Genomic DNA, 17,640 nt, shown 5'->3' on the forward strand with positions numbered 1-17,640 from the left:
ACGCGGACTGGGATATGTTCCGCATTGCGTCCAACAACAACATTGACGAATACGCTGATTCGGTGAGCGAGTTCATTAGAAAGTGCATTGATGATGTCGTTCCCATGGCAACAATTAAAACATTCCCAAACCAGAAACCGTGGATTGATGGCAGCATTCGCGTGAAACTGAAAGCGCGAACCACAGCTACAAACAGTGTTGCTATTCCCTCCGCAAGACAATCAAACAAGCTAAGCGTCAGTATAGAGACAAAGTAGAGTCACAATCCAACGGCTCAGACACAAGAGGTATGTGGCAGGGTCTACAGTCAATCACGGATTACAAAAAGAAAACCAGCCCCGTCACGGACCAGGATGTCTTGCTCCCAGACAGACTAAATAACTTTTTTTGCCCGCTTTGAGGACAATACAGTGCCACTGACAGGGCCCGCAACCAAAACCTGCGGACTCTCCTTCACTGCAGCCAACGTGAGAAAAACGTTTAAATGTGTAAACCCTCGCAAGGCTGCAGGCCCAGACGACCTACCTGACCCCCTAGACCCACTCCACTTTGCTTACCACCCAAATCGGTCCATAGACGATGCAATCTCAACCACACTGCACACTGCCCTAACCCATCTGGATAAGAGGAATACCTATGTGAGAATGCTGTTCATCGACTACAGCTCAGCATTTAACACCATAGTACCCTCCAAACTCGTCATCAAGCTCGAGACCCTGGGTCTCGACCCCGCAACTGGGTACTGGACTTCCTGACGTGCCGCCCCCAGGTGGTGAGGGTAGGTAACAACATCTCCACCCTGCTGATCATCAACACTGGGGCCCCACAAGGGTGCGTTCTGAGCCCTCTCCTGTACTCCCTGTTCACCCATGACTGCGTGGCCATGCACGCCTCCAACTCAATCATTAAGTTTGCGGACGACACTACAGTGGTAGGCTTGATTACCAACAACGACGAGACGGCCTACATGGAGGAGGTGAGGGCCCTCGGAGTGTGGTGTCAGGAAAATAACCTCACACTCAACGTTAACAAAACAAGGGAGATGATTGTGGACTTCAGGAAACAGCAGAGGGAGCACCCCCCTATCCACATCAACGGGACAGTAGTGGAGAGGGTAGTAAGTTTTAAGTTCCTCGGCGTACACATCACGGACAAACTGAATTGGTCCACCCACACAGACAGCGTCGTGAAGAAGGCGCAGCAGCGCCTCTTCAACCTCAGGAGACTGAAGAAATTTGTCTCGTCACCAAAAGCACTCACAAACTTCTACAGATGCACAATCGAGAGCATCCTGTTGGGCTGTATCACCGCCTGGTACGGCAACTGCTCCGCCCACAACCGTAAGGCTCTGCAGAGGGTAGTGAGGTCTGCACAACGCATCACCGGGGGGGAAGATACCTGCCCTCCAGGACACCTACACCACCCGATGTCACAGGAAGACCATAAAGATCATCAAGGACAACAACCACCCGAGCCACTGCCTGTTCACCCCGCTATCATCCAGAAGGCGAGGTCAGTACAGATGCATCAAAGCAAGGACCGAGAGACTGAAAAACAGCTTCTATCTCAAGGCCATCAGACTGTTAAACAGCCACCACTAACATTGAGTGGCTGCTGCCAACACACTGACTCACCTCCAGCCACTTTAATAATGGGAATTGATGGAAATTGATGTCAAATATATCACTAGCCACTTTAAACAATGCTACTTAATATAATGTTTACATACCCTACATTACTCATCTCATATGTATATACTGTACTCGATACCATCTACTGCATCTTGCCTATGCCGTTCTGTACCATCACTCATTCATATATCTTTATGTACATATTCTTTATCCCTTTACACTTGTGTGTATAAGGTAATAGTTTTGGAATTGTTAGGTTAGATTACTCGTTGGTTATTACTGCATTGTCGGAACTAGAAGCACAAGCATTTCGCTACACTCGCATTAACATCTGCTAACCATGTGTATGTGACAAATAGATTTGAGTTGAAGTTACCGTGTTTCCGTTATACCGTCTTTAATCACAAAATCAAATGATACGACAATCATTGTTTGGATCCCCATCAACCATTTCCCACATTCTTTATATGTTTCGAAATATGGTTTCATTATCTACTTTTGGATGATGACGTTTTTTGGGGCAAGAGTCTCTCTATACCACTCAGACATGCCATTCTTGGATACTGCAAATGCAAGAGAGAGAAAGTTCACGACCAGACGTTAAAGTCCTAGAACCGGCACCACTCCCCCTCTTTGGTGGGAGAGAGGGGGGCTCGCTTTGATCCTCACTCAGGAGGGAAAGTCATGACAGTGTCATGGTTTTTCAATCAATAAATAATCAAGTTTAAGTAATAAAACAAGATGTCAAAATTATTTAAACTGAAACCTCTGAAATCAAGTAAATTTATATTCCCAATTCTAAATCATCTGAATGAACTGTGTTGTGCATAACTAACTGCCTACATGCCTGCAACCTGGCATCAGGTTTTGCCAAGTCTTGCATTTCATAACACAAGTAAAGAAATAGGTGGTTTGTTATTACTATTTCAAAATCAGCTTTATTTTTCATGTGCCTTCAAAAAGTAAATAGTGCTGCCCAGACTTTAGGCCTATTTTTGATGAATATGTCCCACTGTACATTCATATTTGCACAATGCTTTATCAATTGTCATTATCAATTCCAATGAGAAAAGAGGGGGACTTTAATGTCACCACAGAAATCCCCCAGAGCACTGTCAATCACCTTTCATCCATGCTCATAACAAATGAAGGTCCTCATGTTGCACTTGGACTAGGGGAAACATGTGTGATTTATTACAACACATGAATATGTTTGAATGTACAGCCCATTACTGAAAAATGGCCGCTGCTACCTCAGTAAAGATGCTCATTTACGGGTGGAGAGTGGACTGACCAGGAGTCCTGGGAGAAACGGAGATTCTCCCTTTGGCAGTGCTTACTCTTTAACCTTCTCAATTGGATTGGTCATACGGTGGTATACTTCTGACATTTCACTGATGAGGAATTCATTAAGAGCCCAGAACAACCCCGTCTCCTCTCCTATGACTAATGGCCGGTGTTCATAGGCAACAGTCTAGAGGATTCTAGGCTATGACATCACATCATCTGGTGCTGTTGTCTTGGCGCTATGATTAACAATGGATGGACAATCTCCCTACATCACGATTAGACCTGACCACATCCAATCTCGCCTGACCACATATGGTTCCATTTATATGTTCTTATGCATATTTCAAGTCACATATACACAGAACAAAAATATAAATGCAACAACTAACGATTTTAAAATGGAACTCAGTCAATTGAAATAAATAAATTAGGCCCTAATCTATGGATTTTACATGACTGGGAATACAGATATACATTGGTAGGTCACAGATATCTTTTTTTTAAAGTAGGGGTGTGGATCAGAAAACCAGTCAGTATCTGGTGTGACCACCATTTGCCTCATGTAGCTCCTTCAAATAGAGTTGATCAGGCTGTTGATTGTGACCTGTGGAATGTTGTCCCACTCTTCAATGTCTGTGCAAAGTTGCTGGATATTGGCGGGATCTGAAACACGCTGTCATACATGATCCATAGCATTCCAAACATGCTCAATGGGTGACTTGTCTGGCTAGTATGCAGGCCATGGAAGAACTGGGACATTGTTAGCTTCCAGGAATTGTATACAGATCTTTGTGACATGGGGCCGTGCATTATCATGCTGAAACTTGAGGTGACGGCGGCAGATGAATGGCACAAGAATGGGCCTCAGGATCTCATCACGGTATTGCTGTGCATTCAAATTGCAATCGTGAAAATGCAATTGTGTGCTTTTTCTGTAGCTTATGCCTGCCCTTACCATAACCCCACTCTGACATCAACAAACCGCTCGCCCACACAATGCCATCTTCCCAGTACAGTTGAAACCGAGATTAATCCATGAAGAGCACACTTCTCCAGCAGCCATCGAAGGTGAGCATTTGCCCACTGAAGGCAGTTACGACACTGAACTGCAGTCAGGTCAAGACCCTAGTGAGGACAACAAGCACGCAGATGAGCTTCCCTGAGAAACTTTCTGGCAGTTTGTGCAGAAATTCTTTGGTTGTTCAAACTCGCAGATTCATCAGCTGTCCGGGTGGCTGATCTCAGATGATCCCGCAGTTTAAGAAGCCCGATGTGGAGGTCCTGGGCAGGCATGGTTACACGTGGTCTGCAGTTGTACTGCCAAATTCTCTAAAACAACGCTGGAGGTGGCTTATGGTAGAGAAATGAACATTCAATTATCTGGCAACAGCTCTGGTGGACATTCCTGTAGTCAGCATGCCAATTGTACGCTCCCTCAAAGCATCTGTGGCATTGTGTTGACAAAACTGCACGTTTTAGAGTGACCTTTTATTGTCCCCATCACAAGCTGCACCTGTGTAATGATCATATTGTTTAAATCAGCTTCTTGATATGCCACACCTGTCAGGTGGATGGATTCTCTTGGCAAATGAGAAAGGCTCACTAACATGTATGTGAACAAATTTGTGCACAAAATTGAGAAATATTTTGTGCAAATAGAACATTTCTGGGATCTTTTATTTCTGCTCATGAAATACGTGTTTTGTTTCCCAGCAAGAAAACCAAATAATGTCACTCAAACAGAAGGGGGAACAAACAAAGAGTTACTGACAACCAAAACAAAAAAGGTAGTGTTTTAGGAGGAGTTCTGAAAGACTCCTATATGGGTCTCTACTGAAAGTTGCACAGCAACAACTGAGACCTATGACACCCACCATGAGCTCCTACTAAATGTACCCACTAAGGAGGCAAACAAAAGAAAAACCCACACCAAACGTAGACAGCAAGCAAACCAAAAAGTGGAGGAAACCAAAAACAGGGAAGATCAGATCAAGGATTGTACTTTTAGATATCAAATGGGGCATGCTGACTAAAGGTGTTAACACTCCACATCTCTCAAAACAACTGAAGCACTGGACCAACTATTATTAAATAGCACCTGGGCCAGCACAGGTGAAAGCCCTTCCCACTAATGAGATAGCAACCAGCACAGATGTAACACATACCGACTAACAAGGTGACACCAATTGGTGCGCCCTACGTGCTCAAACTCCAAACATAAATAGAAAAAACAAAACCTGTAACACATGAGACCAACACTTACCATGTTGGTTTATATTTTTGTTCAGTATACTTCTGGCCCACAGTCAAGCTGAAGATTTTATTATATCAGAATTATTTTTACTGATCAATAGGACCTTGAAATGAAGACATATATTACGTTTTGGAAGTGGATATTCAGCCAGGAGATTGTGATTAAGGTAAAATAGGAATTGGTTAAGTTCAGGATCATGTTTACAATAAGTGTTAAGTGTTAGGATAAGTGTTACATTTATAAGATTAGGGATAGGGATCTGTCAGCTGAATGTACACTGTCCACCGCTTTCCAATGTCCTGACTCAACACTCGAATAAGAAAAAGTTAACTTTGAGCTCACCATGAACCTCCAACTCCTTTGAAGCATAACCACAAATGTTATGAGTGGGCCACCTTGACCACCACCACAGACCACAAAGATGAGACTGAACTCCATATGCGACAGTATCCTCAGGTGACCATGTCAAATAATGGGTTTGAGAGTAGGGAGATACTCTGAACTCCCTTAATCTGCATCTAGCCATCGTCGGCAGTAATTATACCTACACATTCTGACTGTACTGTAGTGGAACCAAGCTACACAATTCACTTCCTGGATGCAGGATTATTGCTCCCTGAAAAGAAACAAGTCTTCAGTAAACAAGTGTCATCATACCGTAATTATGAGGGTAGTTTCACTGTATTGGATCAACTACGATAAGATAAAACTGTATCCTGGCAATACTGTAGTGACTCTCAAACATTGACTTGGTAAGATAAAATGTAATAAATCTATTAGATCATAAAGATCTCAGTTTTTACAATGTGGAGAAAAAGCCATCAGTCTTTTTACAAAACAAATCATTACATTTTTTATTGATTTTATTTTCCATACATTTGCAAGTTTAAGATCAACATTTAATAGGTTTTGGATACTGGGTGGAGGAATTCCATCTACTCATCCCTTATTTCTGTACCTGTCACCCCACATATTCATCCACCCTGTGAAATAAAAGTAATCAAATCTTCTGGAATAGAAAACAAGTTGGACACACACATACAAATTCTGGAATGAACAAATACCCAACTCCATGAAAAAAACACAGTCATTTCATACAGTATAGTCTTGAATCACTTGTGCGGATTGTGCCTTATTGCCTTTTAAATGGCGGTGAAAAAGCAAAAACCCAGTTAACACCTAATGTCCCACATCCTTCATCACACCTTAGAAATGTTTACAATACATTGAAAGCATATCAAACCAAAACCAATCTTTGCACTGAATCGACTCATCCTTTGTTCTCTGACCCTTTTCTTTTTAGTCGCGCTCCGTCTTCCAGTCGTGTTGTCTATTTTACAAAAGTGTTCCTGAAAAATAAATACAAATATTTCCAAGACTGTAGTTGTTTGTGACCCAAATATCACCTTTGTGAAGTCCTCTGCTACGTGCTTATACAGAAGCTCTTCTCTCCTCAGGTTTTTTCACCATAATAAATATTTCTGTATCATTCTTCATTGATGTCCATTGTTACAAGTGGTGCGGTGATTATGGACAAAATAAATACATAAATACAAAAGGAATAAATACATTAATATTTGTTCATAAATAAATACATATTTATCACACATACATATTAACCCCCTGCTGAGTTTCATAATGTTCATTTCTCTGAATGTCCTCAGAGCCTCCACACTCACAAAGCTAAAAATGGACCAGTCTTTGACTCCAGACAGAAAATACCCAGAAACAAATGTAAAATGTAATTGTATTGTAATCTGTGGCGCACCACTTATTTTGTATTACGTCTTACTCCTTTGTTCTTTACTGTAAAGGGAATAGTGAATGGATAACACCTCCTTTAATCCCTCATTTAATCAGCCCACCTTTCACCATGACTTTTCAAACCATGTGAAAACTCAATGTTTCTCTTTGAAAAAAAGTCAAACTTGAAGTTTCGAAATAAGATTTTTTGTTGTTGACCAAATTGATTTCCGACTCACACTGACTGGGATTCAGTTCTGTTGCTCTGAAGGAGTTGGAGGAGTGCTTTTTAGGACAGTTTTGACACTGGGCTCTTGATACAGTGCTGGGGATGGAAAAGGAGAAAGGGTCTGGGCCGAGGACACCGCTAGGAGCCGTCTTCCTCAGGATGTCCCGGGGCATAGTATCCCGCCAGTTGCCTGAAGCGCGGCCCCCAGTCGCTGAGGTAGGAGAAATCCTGATCAGATGTGGTGGACAGGGTGTGGATGGAGCTGAGAGAGAGGGCTGGCGAGCTGTTTCCCTCGAAGGCGTACGTCTGGAATGAGTCGTAGGGCGGCACCGACAGGTCGCCATCTGTCTGCTCCACCTTCTTGCGGATGTAGCCCTTGAAGAGGGAGAAGTCGGCCGCCTCGCCGTCACCACTCATCCGCCCCTGAATCCACTGGGGCAGCGTGCGTAGTTCAGGGCCTGACTCGGACGAGCTACCCTTGGTCTCTGGAAAGTCAAAGAGGTTGCGCAGGGTACTCATGTCGTAGGCCTGCGTGTCCTGCTCGCCGCCACCCTCGTCGTTGTACTTGATGACATTGTCGCGCATGTCCTCCTCATCCTCCGACATGCTCTGGCCCTTGCGGTGACGCTTCAGGGTCAGGATTAGCAGCACCAGGACTGCAGAGGTGGAGAAAGAGCATGGGATTAGGGATTAAGGGGTTTAGGGATTAGCCGCATCGACAGTGGGGAAGTCAGAGCCTAGGAAGTGTGTCTGTGCTGTGCAGAAGTTGTGAGCCAAAGCTCTGGATTATTATCTGGAGTTGCCAGTGAACATTTGGAGAAACTCTCAGAGAGTAGCTGGTAGAGAGTAATTTCACGTCATGAAGCGAAGACTAATGAATTATACGAATGAACAAAAACATCTGCCCTTTTGTAAAGATTCTCTCAAGCACAAAGGGGAATAACACAAGACGAATGAAGAATATTGGATTGTGCAAATGGTGGGTGGCTAATGAAATTACAACAGCCTTTTTTGTATTTATTAGCAAAAAGTTTGCCCTTTCCTTTTCCATCTCTGGTTTTCCAATTTTAATTTCACCCCAAAAAAGACAGCAAATTGAAGCTTAAATGATGAAGGGTAACATTTCCAATGCATGGGCATTGATTCTCCACCAGTGCACAAAGCAAAATTCCTAATTGCTCGCCCAGAAATATGTTTTCAAATGTTTAATAGAGGCTGATCTGTTCATCAATACCTATTCAAGTGAGACATGCTGCATTAGAACCAGACAGAAATTTAGAGCAGAGCTCTACTGTTTTGGCGTCCACCAACAGAGGGTTTAATGACAGAAAAATTAAGTCTGAATTAAAAAGGAAAACAACTGAGATGGATCACTTAATAGTCTAATGAGGCGGAGGAAAAACAAAAGCTGTATCCATCCCAATAAATCAATCAGGGCTTTAATCCAAGCTTACTTATTTTAATTACTGCCTGATTAGAAAACTACCACTTAGCTGTAGCCACCCTTCTCCAGACATATGGTTATTCCGGAGGGGCTCCGATTGATTAATGAATTAAAACTTCCTGTCTACCACTTACCAAACTAAATGTCAGCGCTATGACAACAACACCAATCTTCACTAATCTAGTCTTCATCAAATGTGGAAATAAAAATATAATGACGATATGACTATTCAAACAATGTAGATCATGACTATTTTGGAGTAATATGACGATTAATATGTATATCACTACTATTACCATTACTATTATTATTGGGATTGAAGCCATTTACCGTTCCACGCGGCATGAGGTTGATATGCTATCACCTCCATCGTTGAACATTGACTAATCTAGCATGTGATGATGGCCATCAGTGGGTCAGCTCACTAATGACTTTCATTAACAGTGCATTCAGAAAGTATTCACACCCCTTGACTTTTTCCACATTTTGTTGTATTACAGCGTGAATTTTAAATGGTTAATTTTAGATTTTGTGTCACTGGCCTACAATAAATACCCATATTGTCAAAGTGGAATTATGTTTTTAGAAAGTTTGAAAAAAATAATTAAAAACAAAAAGCTGAAATGTCTTGAGTCAATAAGTATTCATTGAATATCCCTTTGAGCATGATGAAGTTATTAATACAATTTTGTATGGAGTATCAATACACCTAAGCAATGAAGTGAAACTACAAAAAATGGCAAATAAATTACCTGAAAATAGAGTGTTATGTTTGGGACAAATCCAACACAACACATCACTGTGGTACCCCTCTTCATATTTTCAAGCATGGTGGTGGCTGTATCATGTTATGGGTATGCTTGTCTTCAGCAAAGACTTGGGAGATTACAGTCATGCCAGCAAAATCACTACAGTAAATACTACAGTAAAGTCTGCAAAAAATCTACAGTGAATATTATAGTATGCTATAGTCATGTCTGCAACAACACTACATTGAATACTATAGTATATAAATATAGTAATAATACAGTATTTAGACCATAGTATACTATAGTATTTTTTCATGTGAGTTAGTTGTAATGTGTAACATGTTTGAACTAGGACCACAATAAAAATACATGAAACGTTTTTAGTTATTCTCAAAAAAAATCTAAATTCATCATATCCAAATTTGTGGTTGTATTGTGTTTTTATATAGTCAAATAAAAACAATCACTCAGGTGATACTACAGTGTGGAGTATATTATTCTACAGTATACTACACAATTCTATAGTAAGCAATACACGATCGAGGGGGAACCTTAGAGGAAATTCCTGGCATGAGCTCCCCAAGGACATCCCGTTCAAATCAAAACAACATCGACAAAGCTAGCAGGTAACAGTAAAGCTAGCTAGCAGTCCCAATCGATCTAAAACTTCTAAAGTAAGCACTACGTGTTTGAGAGTTAGTACAGTGTGTACTATAGTATTCTACACATTATACAACAATGTTCTAAAGTAAACACTACATGATCAAGGAATACTACAGTTTGTAGTATAGGATTCTACAGTATACTACAACATCCTATAGTAAGCACTACACGATCGAGGGGGATACTACAGTGTGTTGTATAGTATTATGTTTTATCTTAGTGGAAATGGAAAATCAGAGGGAATACATTGGCTGCTTCATTCTTGTTAAAGAGATATGAATTCAATCTTTCAATGTTACTGTTATTTGCAGTGTTACAGTGACGGTAACATAACACATCATCTCCAAAGTCACATTTTGCATGTTATGCATGGCATGATGCACAGCCTATGATATGTCCTGCGTACATGTTGTACCTGCCCTCTTACATGTGGCTGCTCCTCTGTGTACAGAGTGCTCCGATAAGCGGTCCAGACAAGACGGGCAATTTACCCTTGGGCTGCGCCAAGCCACATGAGCCAAGGAGTTCATCACAGCAGATGGGGTGTAATTGGTACGGATGTGCGCAGATTCCTCGCCGCGCCAAAATGGATTCATCACGTCATCCACTAAATTAACTGATGGAGGGATTGTTTGTTTGTTGCTAATTAGAGAGAAATGTGTTTTTCATTTCGCTCATCATGCCACAATCTAATACAGTGCTTGGGTAGACCTGGGTTATCCCCACAACCACACTCACAAACACGTACAGATCAACAGGCGAGTTGGTGGGAGTCATTTTGTGTGTGTGTGTGTGTGTGTGTGTGTGTGTGTGTGTGTGTGTGTGTGTGTGTGTGTGTGTGTGTGTGTGTGTGTGTGTGTGTGTGTGTGTGTGTGTGTGTGTGTGTGTGTGTGTGTGTGTGTATGTGTGTGTGTTTGCGCTCATTGTGTGTGTTCTGTGGGTGGATCGTTGGGAAGTCAAGGCTGACACACAGGTAAGTCAGTCGTTTGGCTCCAATCCCTATCGCCCATTAACACACAAGGTGGCTGTTAAACACACGCTGTCCGTTCTCATTCCCTTGAGCCCAGTTCAGCTCAGCTCTCTCCCAGCCCAGGACCTCCACTATAATTGGCAATACCTCAGTGGTCTTAGAGCTGCTTAGAGCACTAGCCACTTAATATAGGTGTTGTTTCCATTTTCTACCAATGAATATCAATTAGTCAATATTAATTTGTGTGTATCTGACATTACTTGAACTGCGATCTTTTCAAATGGGTGAAAATCAGCCAAGGTATTGGCAGAATTACACTGCAAACAGTAAATGGGAGTTTAATGATGACAGATATCAATGTTTTTAGGCTACTCACCACCTGATTCACCGAACATACGCCACATCATATTTTATATCTAATTTTCCTTTAAACAATGGGACATTTTATGGACAGCTAGTGTTTGAAGACAGGAACTTTACTGAGATAGCAGGCTTAGGGTAAGTGGCATTTCAATTGAGTTAATTTAGGAAGGACACTGATATTCCAATTCGACATTTAAATGCATTGGGGAAAACTGGAATTAAAAGGTCTGTTTTAATTCCTGACTTTAAATGACCCTTTGAGGTGGTACAGCTATAGTACCACAAAACACAGTACTTTTTAACCACTGCTTTTTATAGTTAAGCTTGCCTGCTTCAGGTTTGTACATCATCTTAACATTTTGGTTGAGGGCCAAAAGGCATTTGAAATCGAATCAAATCAAATTATATTCGTCACATGCACCGAATACAACATGTGTAAACCTTACAGTGAAAGTCTTACTTACGAGCCCCTAACCAACAATGCAGTTTAAAAACATATATGTAAATACGAATAAGAATAAAAAATAAAAGTAACAAGTAATTAAGGAGCAGCAGTAAAACAACAATAGCGAGACTATATACAGGGGCGTACCGGTACAGAGTCAATGTGCGGGGGCACTGGTTAGTCGAGGTAATTGAGGTAATATGTACATGTAGGTAGAGTTATTAAAGTGACTATGCATAGATGATAACAACAGAGAGTAGCAGCGATTTAAAATAGGGGGGGGGGGGCAATGCAAATAGTCTGGGTAGGCATTTGATTAGATGTTCAGGAGACTTATGGCTTGGGGGTAGAAGCTGTTAAGAAGCCTCTTGGACCTAGACTTGGCGCTCCAGTACCACTTGCCGTGCAGTAGCAGAGAGAACAGTCTATGACTTGGGTGGCTGGAGTCTTTGACAATATTTAGGGCCTTCCTCTGGCACCGCCTGGTATAGAGGTCCTGGATGGCTGGAAGCTTGGCCCCAGTGATGAACTGGGCCGTTTGCACTACCCTGTGCCTTGCGGTCAGAGGCTGAGCAGTTGCCATACCAGGCAGTGATGTAAAAAAAAACAATTAATAAAATATAGGTTCCTTTTGAAGCTTACTACGCTTAAGTTAATAAAGAAATTACATCAAAACTATCATAAAAACAATACTACCTCCCTGATTCAGAGATGCTGGATGAACCAAGGTAAATCCCAAATGGCACCCTATTCTCTAGTGCACTACTTGACCAGAGCACTCTGGGCCCTGGAATAGGGTGCCATTTGGGTTGAAACCCCAGCCTGTTCATCAGTCATTCAAAACAAACGAGATGTGAAACACATAATAGCAAAGTAAGAAAAAAATAAACTGACGATGACGTGCACTGCTTTCGTTTCTACCGCAGCCAAAATAGGAACGTTTTGCCAGTGTTGACGAGGCAAGAATTTAAAGCGACTCATTAAACTTTCAAAGATGACAACACAAAATCTTCTCTCGCCTAGCACTCCTGCTGAGAGTGTGTGTGTGTGTGTGTGTGAATGCTGGTATCTGAGAACGTCTGGAACACCTTGTCTATTTAAAGAGCGTCGTTCCAGGGAGATGTGAGTGCTGGGGCAACTCCCCCCTCCCACCTTCTTTCTACTAGGCCTCCCACTCTCACCATTCAGTTCCCCCTCCCCAACTATTGTATCCAACTATTGTCCAACTAAGTCCAACTATTGTATGTACTATCCACTTGGGGGAAAAAAATCTCATGAAAGGGGATTGAGAGTTGCCCAACTGCAATGTCACAAATATGGAAAATTGTGACAGAAAATAGAAAACAAATCATAGATACATGACATTCATGAATGAAGGATACATCTGTAGATGTAGACTGTACTTTGGTGTTACAGTCCTTATACTGTATTATTCACATTGTTTTGAATTATTCCCATTTACTCATATATGCCACGTACTTATACCTGTATTCCCTATACTGTATATATTTGTCTACTTCTCTCCTGTTTTAAAACAAAAACATTGTTCTGTGTCCTGATAGACCCCCATCAGATCATGCAGAGCAGATGTCTTTCCTTTATTAATGGCAGTTGTAAACATAGTTAATCCTATGTTTACCGAAAACATCTGTATCCTTCAATTTGATCCTATCTCCAGATTGTGTCTTTACAGTTGACTTATTCCACGGGGTTGCACTTTTAGGACTATGCTGTTGGTTATTTTATGCCAGACAGGCTCAATCAAGCGCAGCTAAATTTGAAGGAACTCAGTTCAATTTTCACTTTGTTCCATACTTACCAATGAGTATGAGCATGCAAACCAGTAGGGCTATGAGGGCCCCGGGACTGAGTGAGGTGCTAATGGCGTAGGCGGTGGCATTGCAGGACTGGATGGTGCCCTCCGGGTCACAGCCACACACGTGGATGGTCAAGGTGCCCGTGGAGCTCAGGGCGGGAGGCCCGCTATCCACTACCAGGATAGGCAGAAGGTAGACGTTCTGCTCGTGGCGGTTGAAGCCTGAGCGCTGTGTCCGGATTCCCGCAGTATTGTCTGGAACAAAGAGATATTATACCAGTGGCCTGTCATACCTTCATAACTATCTGCTGTTGGCGGTTGAAGCCCAAGCGCTGGGTTCAAATCCCTGCAGGGTTATCTGTAACATAGAGACATAATACTGTATATGAGATAATACTAGAGTGGCCTATGCCATAGACCTTCATAACGTGGCGGTTGAATTGCCGTCCTGCATAGTCATGTTGCCGATATGCCAATATCCATTATAGTGTTCCAATTTTATAGTCCCACACAGGTAGACAAGTCAGAGAACAAGATAATTCTGTAAAGAAATGTGGTGCTACCTGAGAAATAGATTTGCCTCTGCGCAAATAGGTACTTGACAAGAAGCTGCCATGTGGGGAATCGTATGTGGCTCGTTTCATCTAGTTTTCTCTTGTTCTTAATACCACACATTGTTTTGAGGTGTTTTGAATGATGTCCTGTCTATGATAATATGGCTAAAATTCGCTAGTTCGCTAACCAAGAAAATGTAACTGTCTATTCATCACACATTCTTTTTAGTCAAATGTAACCAAGGGGAGAGAATTGGAGGATGCCAAATTTGAAATAAAACCTAACTGGTGCACGGCCTCTCAGAGAGACATATACAATACATACAGCATCAGGCGTTGACAAATATAGTCAGAATATCTAGTGTGGATGGATTTGTATATAAGACGCTAGACAATTCATCACTGGAGGCATATATCACTGTCATCGATGCAGCTAGAGCACTTCTCTGTCACAGGCAGGCAGTACACTCTTCCTATCACCATGGCTGTTTGTGTACGGGAACTTTGCTGAGTATAATGTCTGTGACATTGACCCTCTGACTTTGACTCTGCATCCTATTTCGTAAGTATGCCTTTCTGAATGGACAGAAGAGGGATGCAGTAATCTTAGGTTCTCTCGTCGTTGAAATGTAACTTTCCGAAATACATTTTGATAATCACCTTGAAATGGCTAAAATGGTAGTTCCCTAATAATTTCAATATTCATTTCACTTTGAGATTCATTGACAAAAGCGTTAAGAAATGACCAATGGTGTTAAATTACTTGGGGTAAGTACCAGAAAGTATCCATACCATCTTAAACCCATTGAAAATAAAGGGACATTTCATTGTACTAATAGGTGCGTTGACAAGTGCGTTCTAAACAGTGTATTTAAAAAAAATATTTTATGAGGCGACAGGGGAATGTATAAGCTAATTATGCGTGTTTTATTGGAGTCGTTTTTTTATTGAATGTCATGTTAATTTACATGAATCAGATTAGTAAATTAAAAATGACTTAACAGTAACAAAAACTGATCTGACAAAACAAAACACACTTATTTTACAAGCTTTATAACAAATGTTCCCAACCGCGACTATAAAGTCAATAAGTAAAGCAAGACGTCACTTTTGCGACACCTGTAGACCTTTGATCCTTCAACGGCGAAGATTAGCTTCGCAGACTTCCAAAAATAATCACTAAAAAGTTTTGAGGAATGAAAATAAGTGCCCGTTTGTCTTCGCGTGTCAAAGCACGAAAACAGAATGGAATGTGAAGCCGTGATGGTGAAAAGAGAAAGTGACAGATCCAATCTGACAGGTTGACAAATGTGTCCATGAAAACTGAAGAACAGTGGAAAAAGTAGGTGGGAGGATAAAAGGTCTGAGCCACTGTGTCTCTGTGTGAGAGCACGCATACTGCTGAGCACAGTGTGTGTGTGTGTGTGTGTGTGTGTGTGTGTGTGTGTGTGTGTGTGTGTGTGTGTGTGTGTGTGTGTGTGATGCCAGCATATAGGTTTGTCTGTGTGTATTTACGTGTGTGATTAGTTCAAATAGCCTGTGTCAATGCATGTGCATTTGTGTGCTTGCCTGTGTCTCTGCGTATATGCATGAGTCTGTGTGTGTGTGTATGTGGGCGGAGGGGTGAGTCGACTCATGCAGACGCTGAGCCCGTGTTTCCCAGTACCCAGGCCCCCCTGCCCAGGCATGTGACTGCGCTACACCAGGCCACGCCACAGCCTCCTCTGACATTTGCCTGGCTCGCTCCTCTGACATTTTCACCATGTCAGATCAATCTTGATTAGGCCACGCGTCACATCCACTTAGGTACCCATTTCCAAAGAGGGATTTGCTTGCTAACATGTCATCCCGCTTGGCTCCATGGAGTCAGCGTTTTGCAACAACAACAAAAAGAAAAAGGTTTGGGTCCACTGCAAAGTCGCCACTAGAAAATGGATGTCCTTACATTGTGTTTCATAATGTAGGGGCACTTATATTAATTAAGCAGAACAGTATGTCCATATACTGCATCATATGCCCATATGACACATACTTTTCCAGCTACACATATTTCACAGTATATTCAATAACCTTTCATGCTACACAGTTTGACTCATTCATATCACATATGACACAGTATACTCTAACAGCTCATCCCAGGCATTGCACAGGGATGTCCAGTATCATCCCTCAAAATGACCTTCAGATTCGCTCTGTAAGAACTATATGACCTCTGACCTATAACTTTTGACCTCTTACCTTTGACATCCCACAGGGTGAAGTGGCGGTTGTTGGTGGCCTCCGGTGCCAGGGTGAAGTAGTAGCGGTGGCCCAACTGCGGCTCGTCCCTATCCACCACGCTGATAGAGTGAATGAGCTGCCAGAGAGGAAGGAAATCAAGACATGAGGATGACTTTACACGAGCCACCATTCCTATCCCAGCCATCCCTTAACCTCAAGACAGCCCCGCAATGAAAATTCATACCTCCTCATTCTATTTCATTGAAGCCAGCATTGAAGTGCTAGTTGATCAATTACGTTTTCACATTTAATCAGTGTGCCACGGACTGATGAGTAGAGTAGCACATGGAAGGAAATATGGGGAACTTTATGGTTAACCAAATTAGCTGCAGATATTCAATTAAGTGACTATCTAAAACAACAGATGGGTCTCTTTATAGAGGGGAAGGGGGGATTGAAATAAAAGGGGACACATCAGGCAATCCTCCTAAAATCCAATGTTCAGTTCTCATTATACGCTTGTCAACAGGCTCGTACAGTTCTGGATTTATTACACACACACACACACACACACACACACACACACACACACACACACACACACACACACACAGAGAGCGTAAAGGGGATCCACACACATATGCATGCATCTCTCGATGTTCACACACAGACAAATTGTTCCTAACAGTAACACTTTTAAAGATGATTAAAACTAAAGATTTGGAGAGCCGCGTGTGAGGACATGATTACCTTTTCTGGACTTCTCTGTAAGATAAGTCTTGTGGGAATAAATCAAGAAGTTACAACTTGTTGTAAAACATCTTCGGGATCAGTGTCCCTTCCACGGGATGGTTGAGCTAATGTAGGCTAATGCGATTAGCATCAGGTTGTAAGTAACAAGAACATTTCCCAGGACATAGACATATCTGATATTAGCAGAAAGATTAAATTCTTATTCATCTAACTGTACTGTCCAATTTACAGTAGCTATTACAGTGAAATAATACCGCGCTATTGCTTGAGGGGAGTGCACATTTTGAACATGAAAAGTTATTAATAAACAAATTATGCACATTTGGGCAGTCTTGATACAACATTTTGAACAGAAATACAATGGTTCATTGGATCAGTCTAAAACGTTGCACATACACTGCTGCCATCTATTTGCCAACATCTAAATTGCACCTGGGCTGCAATAATACATTATGGCCTTCCTCTTGCATTTCAAAGATGATTTTCTTTTCTTTTTTACAAATGAACAATTCATTT

General features: G+C 41.8%; 1 protein-coding gene across 1 annotated transcript in view; it reads right to left on the reverse strand.

Annotated features, from left to right (window-relative positions):
• Window positions 1-6,030: 6,030 nt before the first annotated feature.
• The window catches only part of LOC115142844 (cadherin-22-like), a 221,542-nt gene continuing 209,932 nt past the window's right edge, over window positions 6,031-17,640 (reverse strand). Inside the window, exons 10-12 of the mRNA XM_065001659.1 lie at window positions 16,390-16,507; window positions 13,601-13,852; window positions 6,031-7,803 (exon numbers count right to left, since the gene is read on the reverse strand). Coding sequence (XP_064857731.1) covers window positions 7,286-7,803; window positions 13,601-13,852; window positions 16,390-16,507 — 888 coding nt within the window. The 3' untranslated portion in view covers window positions 6,031-7,285. The remainder of the gene's footprint in view (window positions 7,804-13,600; window positions 13,853-16,389; window positions 16,508-17,640) is intronic.

The sequence above is a fragment of the Oncorhynchus nerka genome, linkage group LG15 (genome assembly GCF_034236695.1).
Source record: "Oncorhynchus nerka isolate Pitt River linkage group LG15, Oner_Uvic_2.0, whole genome shotgun sequence".
Lineage (NCBI taxonomy): Eukaryota > Metazoa > Chordata > Actinopteri > Salmoniformes > Salmonidae > Oncorhynchus > Oncorhynchus nerka.